The sequence below is a fragment of the Chelon labrosus genome (genome assembly GCF_963514085.1).
Source record: "Chelon labrosus genome assembly, chromosome: 24".
Classification (NCBI taxonomy): Eukaryota; Metazoa; Chordata; class Actinopteri; order Mugiliformes; family Mugilidae; genus Chelon; species Chelon labrosus.
This window is the reverse complement of record NC_140357.1, coordinates 4505012-4514169: the sequence shown is the minus strand read 5'-3', so window position 1 is coordinate 4514169 and position 9158 is coordinate 4505012. Positions and strand designations below refer to the sequence as shown.

At 43.6% G+C, this 9158-nt stretch overlaps 1 protein-coding gene across 1 annotated transcript; it reads right to left on the bottom strand.

Moving 5' to 3' along the window:
- Window positions 1-875: 875 nt before the first annotated feature.
- LOC311509338 (ETS translocation variant 5-like) lies at window positions 876-7991 on the bottom strand. The gene is made up of 13 exons (XM_084574485.1): window positions 7803-7991; window positions 6308-6372; window positions 6125-6209; window positions 5995-6042; window positions 5812-5862; window positions 4650-4758; window positions 4272-4556; window positions 3900-4177; window positions 3675-3740; window positions 3518-3586; window positions 3266-3417; window positions 3077-3178; window positions 876-2937 (listed from the first exon to the last, which is right to left on the bottom strand). The coding sequence occupies exons 2-13, from the start codon at window positions 6353-6355 to the stop codon at window positions 2719-2721; spliced, it is 1512 nt and encodes a 503-aa protein (XP_084430611.1). The 5' UTR covers window positions 6356-6372; window positions 7803-7991; the 3' UTR covers window positions 876-2718.
- Between the last annotated feature and the right edge of the window lie 1167 nt (window positions 7992-9158).

Below are 9158 nucleotides of genomic sequence, written 5' to 3'. Positions count from 1 at the left end.
AGTGTTGAAGTCAGTTCTTGTTATTAGTTATTAGTTCTTGTCATCTATACTGAGTTGGGTCAATTTTTTTAAGATAACTGAAGTTAGTGTAAGTTCATAACTCCTTGATGTCAGTGTTTCAGAGCTTTGTGTCTCTGTGTCCTCTGACAGGATGTTTCCTTCTTCTTTTCTTTCCAGATGAAAACTGAAGACGAGTCGTGGTCAGACTTCGTCACCTTCTCGTACTGTACCTTTCCTCAGAGCTGGTCGCATCATGAGCTTCACAGAGAAACTTTGGGACTTCAGGTCAGCACAGTCACCTCAGAAACAACAAAGAAACTAAGAGTCACAGATTTCTTTTTATTAAATGTTAAACTGAATCTCCTCAGAGACTCTTACTTTAAAACTAAATTATTTAAGAATGTGATTCTTCGGATGTGATTTAATGTTTGTGTTAATGTTTGTGTTAAAAAATAAAAAAAATAAAAGCTATTTATTTAAGAAACTGATTCATGAGTTTTAACTAAAGAATGAAAGTTTTGCTGTTTGATGGATTAAAAGCTCCTGTTCATAATATTGTGACTGATGTCCGTCTGAGGCTTTAAAAGGATGTTTGCCTGTTGTTCACCATGCCACTCAGGTGTGGTGAAATTTTCTAAGTTCAGCTCCAGGTCAGTCAGTAACCTGAAGAGACTCCTGCACCCAGAGGAAGGATGGCCTTCACCACCTGAGTCACTTGTGTTGTGGATCTGAATCAGTGGACTCTCGAATCAATGATTCGGGAGCTGTTGACTCGAGTCATCTGAGTCAGGAGTCAGAGTTAAAGAGCCGAAAAAACGGGAAGACCGGTGATCGATCCCCGACCTCCTGAGTGCAAACCCTTTACTTTACCACTACACTAAAAGTCAGCTGCTCGCTGGGTCGTGCCTGGAGTGGGGTAGTTGCCTTTTTTGAGCTTTTGGCCACTTACACCAGAAATAGAAGTTCCAAATTTTGTATTTTCAGTTGAGAAGTAGCTCGGTGCGTTAAAAAGCAGCCTCCGAATCTGGAGGTTGCAGGTTCGAGACCAGGTTTTGATATAAACGTCTTTCATGGTCACTAAAAAATAAAAGAGTTCCCTGTGGGACTCGAACCCACAGTCTCTGTGCTCCCAACCCTTCTTCTTACTCCCTGAGCTATTTGCTCACAAAAATTTCATGGTTTTTAGTTATACTTGTCATCTAATTTTGGCCAAAAAACTTCAAAATTTTGAAAAAAATGGCTCCGCCTCCCACAGACTCCGCCTCCTCGAGGAGCCGTTCAACTCACGGCTCACTGAGCCGTTCAGTCTGCAACTCCTGCTGCTGCTCCTGCTCCAACTCCAACTCCAGGATCATACCCACAACCTGAAGACTCTCCTCAGAGTCATCCAGCCGACCACAGACACTGCTCTGTACTTTGTAATGTAGAGGCATTGAGTGTTGAAGACTGAAGCCAGTCTCAGTGTTTTTACAATCACAAACATTCTAACAGCCAGAGTTGTATGAGTTGATGCAGTAAAAGTAGAACTCAGAAACACTTGACTTATAGTGTAAAATAGTTTATTGTATCAGTAAAGATCAACAGAAGGCACACATACAGTATCTGAGGGTAGAAGTCACGCCAGTGCCAGTATCTCACACAGCCCAGTTATCATGTAGCAAAATATTTCATAACATCCATTTTCTACCTGCAGGACAGGATATAACATACGCCATTTCACCTTGGAGAGCTGATGCAATACATTAGCAAGCAAATGCAGCCTTTTGCAAAAATATATCCATATATAATTATACACTTTTTCTTCTACACATCGAAGCAAATCAACTATACAAAATGCAGAAAACTACCTCAGTACATTAACCTGGCGAGCCATTTGTAAGAAAGTCCATGCTTTTTAGCATCAGAGTGGCAGTATTACAGAATCAAAAATAGAAGCAGTACCTTTGTCATAAAAGAGCAATAAGAAAAACTCCATATGATGCCAAAAATATTAGCTTTGAAAACAGGAAAAAAAAGTACACAAAAGACATTTCCATATAGATGTTTATAGGAGGATTAAAATGTCTGGGAGATACAAGTGTGTCCCTTTCAAGCAGTATAAGTAAATTACTAAAAGGTGTGCCATGGCTTCAAGATAGTTTTTGGTCAAAATACAGATCCCAGAGTTCAAATACACGAGGACTACAGCGACGGCCGTGCTACAGATTCATCACAACAGTTAAAGACCACTGTGTGTTCAAGGAGTTGAGATTTCAAGCAGAAAGTTTATCAACCTTGTCATGAGCATGAAGCCACAATTTGGATAAAAATTGCGGCGTAAAATAGGATTTAAATAATTAGACATCAAATTTAAACAATTTTGTCCGAAGTCTATGAAATGTCATGACTTTCTTTACAGCTTTTGCTGTAAAGAAAGGGTTTCTTGGAAAGCTATTACTTTTGTTCTTGAAATCTACATCCTGGGTTTCAAGTGGCCAACGGTAACAGTTTTGGACATCTTTTCTGGGACTGAGTCTCAGAGATTTACCCATTTTCAGCTTTTATAATTTAATTATTTTTTTTTTTTTAAAAAGGGGAGCATTAAATTCTCTGATAAATTCAGTTTTTTTTTGGACAGATAATGCGGGGAGTACATATTGACAACCTCAAACACTGCTTAGTAATTTTAGGAGTTTTAAAAACAACTTGTTTCCATCACAGCTAGCCAGGCTGTGGTCTCTAGTATGGGTAGGCGTCGGGGTAAGCGAGTCCACCAGCTTCCACCAGGTAAGGCCCCTCCTCCTCGTAGCTGGGCAGGGGGAGGCCGTCCTCCTCGCCGGGGGGTAAGATGGTGTCCGGGTCGGCCTTCAGACTCGGCCTCTGGTTGTCTGGGAAAGCCATGGAGAAGAGCGCCTCGGGGTTGCACACAAACTTGTAGACGTACCGTTCCCCGGCCACCTGTAAGAGGAACCAATCGGATGCGAGAGAAATTTAGAGACAATAAATTTGTAATTTTGTTGATATGAACTACAATTTTCCGATTTTAATTTGTAATAGGACACATGTAAGACAGAAGAGAAAGGTGACCTGCCTTTACCTTCTGCATGATGCCCTTTTCGTAGTAGTAGCGCAGTGATCGGCTCAGCTTGTCGTAGTTCATGGCCGGTCGATTCTTCTGGATCCCCCAGAGCCGAGCCACCTGGACGCAACACATGAGAAAATTTAGACAAACTCTTCTGACGCCGCTTTAAAAAAGTCCCACATCAGGTTTTTGTAGGCGACTGACCTCTTCGGGATCGATCAGTTTGAACTCCATGTTGCGCCCCGTCCACACGATCAGGTGTCCGTTGGCCGGGTTGTCCAGCAGCGTCAGCAGGAACTGCCAGAGCTGCAGGGAGCCGCGGCGCTGGTACGGCAAACCCTCCTGCTTCACCTTACCTATTCACAAAGAGGACACACCGAATGTATATCTCAATAAAACACATATATTTGATTCTGTATATAAAGTTGCCCACAGCGACAAATGCCAGCGTCTTACCTTCCACTCTCTCTGGCACAACACAGGTGTCATCGTAGTATAAGCACGGATCTCTGTCATGACCAAATCCTGTGAAGGAAAAATATAAAATACTGTAAATACTGTGGCAGATCAGGAAAGGATAAATTTACCTTAAACCCGAGACGGTTGAACTTACCAGTGCTGTTATTCTGGAACAAAACTGGAGACTTCCCAAACGACGAGGACTGACAGGTTTGAACGTCTGAAAGGGGGGAAAAAAAATCCATAAGCATCTGAAAGCTGAATTCAGTGGCATTAAATCATGTTTTCGAAGGCAAGGAAGGTCCAATAATGAAAGAATAAAGCTTAGAGTCTTACTCCTACACAGAAGTTGAGTATAAAAACCTCACAGAACACACACCTGAGTCAAAGCCGAAGTCTCTTGGTTCCTGTTTAACCGTGACGTGGTTGAAGTTGGCCTGGGGCTGGGCCATACCTGGACCCGGAGGCCCCGGCTCTGGATACCGCGGGTCGACCAGCTCCCGTTTGAAAGCCCGGAGCCCGTGGGGAACCAGGGGCTCTGAAAGGTGGCGCTGGTACAGCGGACGAGCATCGTGGCTCGAGCTGTGGTACGGCGTGCTTGCTGTGTTTTCTGGAGGGAGGAAGGGCAGGCAGGGGTCCGACAGCTGCCGCTGGAACCTGAATGAAAACAAAAAGAAAGAAGCCGAGGTTACTTTGAAGTGAAACAGTTCACAGCTTAAACCACGAGGTAATAATCACATGTAATAATCACCTTTGTTCTGTGTGGAAAGACGCAGCGGAGCAGCTGACGGGCGGCCGCGGCAAAGCAAACTGTCGGTTTTGGTTGGACTGTGGGAGGTTGTGGTGGTGGTGGTGGTGGTGGTGATGGGAGGGGCTAAGTGCAGGAGCGTGGCTCGGGGGACAGTTGGTGGTCAACTGGGGGGCCGATGGCTGTAGCTGCCTCTGTAAGGGCGGGGGCCCTGCAGGATGGATGGAGCCACAGTGCAGTGCAGGCGTGGAGGCTGGAGTCAGGGCTGGCTTGTTGCTGTCGCAGGCACTGAGACATAAGATAACAGGAAGCAGCTGTCGGTTATCTCAAATGCTTCATCCAGATAGCTCGTATTAGCGGTTTAAAATATTCAGCCGGTACCTGTAGCTGTAAAGGCACATGTCAGCCTGAGGCGTTCTGCAGGGAGACAGGTCTTCGGATGGACTCGGCTCTCGCTTCACTTTGCTGACGGGGAGTCCATGAAACATCACTGCAGGCACACAAATGATAATTAGTTTGTTTCCTAAAGCAGTTGTGGTAACATGCATGCATTTTTTCAGAAAACATTTCCAGACATAGACCTCACTGTGTCAAAGAAATGTCACTTTCAGATCATAATCATAAAAAAAAACGTGCAAAGCAGGAAGCTTTAAAAGGTCGTTGCATAAACTCATCGAAAAATACTCCTGTAATTCTATCAGAAATTTTCAACATAGCACTTCTGTAAAGTTGAATATCTCATCCACACGTCCAGTTTGTAACAGCAGCTGCAATAAAACAGTAACGCAACCTGATGTGAGGTAAGATTTTAAACGTTCTCAGTTAAGGCAAAGCTCCTCTAGACTTTCCCTGGACATCACATTTGAGCAGGCGCAAACTCCAACGACACTCATGTGTGACTGTATTCTTCATCAAAGTTGGCTATATTCCTTAATTCCTCTGTGCACCTTGGAAGCAGGTGTAGACGCGCCGGGAGTCCAACTCAACATCACACCCGAGCCAAAGAAAGAAAGAAAGAAAGGAAGCCTCCTAAGCGATGGCAGCCTTCCCGGAATCTGATTCTCACCGACGAGTCGCCGTGACGACCCCGCGCCGCTTATGTCTCCAACCACCATCGCTCTCGGCTTTATTGTCCCGAAGCAGGAGTGTCGAGAGAGCTATCATTACAGCGGCAATAAAGGCGTGTAGTACGTGTTTGGCAGCAGCACTAAATGCACCGCTTCCCCCCGGCCCCTGCCTTATCTGCGACAGCCCCTGGAAGTCTTTTTACACCACCCCCCTCATTTCCGACGCCACGTGACTACTATCATTTAAATGGCAATGTTCCAAGGCGGGTGATCGGTGTAAACACAAGCACATTTACAGCACGGAGAGAACAAGGAGTCAGACGGGTCGGCCAGGTTTATCTGGACGAGGACATGGGTGCATAGCCTTCAGGATCGTTTTTTGGTCTGTCATTGTTCTACAGTGTCACAAAGACATCAACACGTGAATAATGTGTGCTGTATTACTGGAATTATTAGGAGGAGAAGTGGCTACTCACAGTTATTGGACTGGAAATCTGGGACAAACTGCTCGTCATCAGGAACCTGAGCTGCAAGACGATAAAAAAAAAAAAAAAAAACACAGAATGATTAGGGACTCTTCTCATTAAATAGATTCTTTCCTACATTTCCAAGAATACATTTCTTCTTGTTTTTTTTCTCCAATCATTTTCTGATCTCACCTTCTGCGATCCAGATTTCTTGGAGTTGGCTCAGATCTTGGAAAAGTTCTGCAAGACGGCGAAGAAACTGCGTTAGAATGTACTGTAAGCCACCACCCCTAACCCTATACCCGAATGTCCGAGAATGCACCTTCCGTGTCCTGAGCCAGCTCCGTCTCCATGAACTTCCTCTTCCTGTCGCCGAGGCATCTCTCCGCTTCGTCTGAGCGACATTTCTAGAAGAAGAGCGGGCGCGAGAAGAGACGAGTGAGCACACACACGCATGAAACGTCTCCACTTGTCAACAACTGCAATCGCCTCGTTTCAAACTCACACTCTCTGGGACCACAAAGGGGACCTGCTGGTCGTAAAAGCCGTCCATGTTGAGGAGTCTTCACCCTGGCAAGTAGAGGAGAGGGAAATATTATTAAAAGGAATAAATGTTTTGAATCAAAAGCTCGTTCTGGCGGCTTGTAAGAGACTACTTTAGCTCTAAACACTGACCTAAGTATTTCCCACCAAGACTCCCCCCTCCATCCACACCCCCTTTCATGGAACTTGGCGTGTTTGTATCTCTCTAGCCTCCATGACCTCACAGCAGACTTTACAGTGGCTATAAAAGCACTAGTGTCAATGAAAGCGTTATGCAATGTCCCAAATAGTACACGAGCACAAGCTGCAGGAAGAATTCAATTCAGAAAGGTGATGCAGGTTTGGAGGCAATAAAGAGCAAGCAGCTGGACGGTTCAATAAAACGTGACGTCTTTTGCTTCGGCTGCACCGTTAGAGCTGTTTGTTTTAGCGAGCCTGTAGATATTTGACAACGGTAACGGATCAAATTACAGGAGAATCATTACAGGAATTGTTTTGATGACTTGCTGAAGTGTAATTCACAAAATGTTACCATAGTTTACCTAACAGTAAAGTAAATTAAATTGTCTTTAAATACAATTATATTTCTTAAATTATTTTCAGTTTTTTAAAAATAGTTTTTAATATGCGCAACACACCTCTCATTTATTAAAATTATTTTTAAAAAATAAATAAAAAGTAGTAGTATGGGTGTAAAATGACACTGTGAAAAAAAACATTTCATTATATATAAATCCTGAACTTTTATCTTGTAATTTTTAGATAGTTAGCTTAATTTTACCATCCCAAATTAGAATTACGTGAAAGTGTCTCCTTGTGCTTTCCGTACATGGACGCCTCACCCTACAACAGATTTTATTTTAAGAATGTAGGCATTAATAAACTAAAAGTTGACATTTAAGTGTTGTTTTCAGCGCTACAACATCACCAACATAAAAGCAGTGTAACTTCGTGGCGTTTTTATTGTTGGGCTGCGCCGATTGTAAACAGAACTTTAAATCTAACGATTTGTGAATGGAGTTTGGTGTGACGCACGGGAGAACGGCACTACCGTGGGACCTCCTTGTTTTTCTCAATGAAGTGAAACATGATCCTGGCAAGAGGAGGAGGAGAAGAAGGAGGAGGTGGGGGAGGAGAGGAGGTTGGGGGGGGGCGCGCTCACCATTGAGAAATTTGTCACAGAGAATAAAGGAAAATAATCACGATGCTAACTGCTGGTTACATGCACAGCTTCTGCAAAGCGGAGTCCCGCCGTGCAGAGCTGCCGGAGGAAATGGACGCGGTGCTGCCTTTGATTTCCAGAAAATGGCGTTCGCCTCCTAACACACACATATCAGCCACGGACAAACCGCGACGCTGCGGCAGTCGGCGTCGATAAAAAACAAAGCAAAACGAGCACGAAAGGCCAGCATTTATTAAAAACGACAACAACAACAGAACAACAACGCAGGACTCACGTGGTCAGCGAAGTTTCTTGGCGGTGTTGATAATAAACTCGACGCTCCCCTACATCCCCTGCAGCTCCTCGGATAAACACTCGGGCTGTGGATTTTACTCAATGAAGACCTCCGATAGCTGCTGGAGCGCCACCGTGCGCCAAGCCGCCCTCTCATTGGCTAGAGCGCAGTGTCAGTCAAAGGGCGAGCCAATGGCCTTCGAGAGTGCTCTGACGTCCGTCCCTTGTGTTTTTTATGAATGGCTGCGTTTCATTCATGGATCCACAGCTCTCTTAAAGGGCCACACCTGCCAGTCAATTATTAAATAAGTAAACAGATGAACAAGTAAGATAATGGCAATTAATAATAATGCAAATATGGAATTTATATGGAAAATATTGATTTGATATAGAATACATCAATACAATATAATATAAATAAACTAAACATATTCATGGTGACACTATGGCATCAATAATTAACACAATAATAATTTATATTTACCTGTAGAGTCCGTATGCAACTTTCTGTCCAATATGTCAGCAATCACTGACTGATTCAATGCTGAAATAAAAAAGAAAGACATTTTAGTTGCAGCCTGGAGATAGACTACTATCACGCTACATCTACTACTATCAACGCTATTCTATTTCTTAATAATCTTAATAATAATTTCTTAATAACAACCAAACTTTCTGGAGTCAGAAGCAGACATCATATAATCCCAAACACTCCCCTTGACCTGGAATGTATCCCTCACAGGAGACTAGCGCGGGGGACTTTCCTATAAAACATTTTTCACTGTGAAATGTTTGATAGGTTTAATCCAGCGTCACACGTGACTGTTTAAATCCCATTCATCTCCGTGGGTGGCAGAACAGTCTCCCCGCTTTTAATTCCACTCTGATCTCTTTCCACTTCATTACCAGCAGCTGCAGAGAGATCACCGAGTGTTCCACGTGACTGCGCGATAAATCTTCTCACACAAGTGCCTCCTTGATGACTGATGGCACAATGGACATGCATGCAAGCGCTTGCAGTTAGCGACGTTTTGTTTCAGAAAGTGCACGTAAGAAGATTAAAAGTCAGCAGTGGCTCGGGTGGCAGAACAATGCAATGTTTCTTTCTGACTCATATAATATCAGAAAGTCATCTCTGCCTATTATTACTGGAGGAAACTGAAGCTGAACTTAAAAGCATGGTTAAGTCATGATTTTGCAGCCTTTGCAACAAATTCAGACTCTTGATTTTTGCAGGTTGTGTTTCAAATGTGTCCAAATTGGAATACCAAATGCTAAAACATTGCATAATGAGCCATAATTGCCACCGTCCAAAGCAAAGGTTCCATCTTGTGACTTCCTCAGTTAGTAAATCTTT

Bases quoted from the DNA above. Each gene is read 5' to 3' on its own strand.
- LOC311509338 (XM_084574485.1), bottom strand. From the start codon at position 6,355: ATGGACGGCTTTTACGACCAGCAGGTCCCCTTTGTGGTCCCAGAGAGT. The intron at 4,557-4,649 runs GTACCGGCTGAA...CTTATGTCTCAG, and splicing joins ATGTGCCTTTACAGCTACAG to TGCCTGCGACAGCAACAAGC. The intron at 4,178-4,271 runs GTGATTATTACA...GTTTTCATTCAG, and splicing joins TCTTTCCACACAGAACAAAG to GTTCCAGCGGCAGCTGTCGG.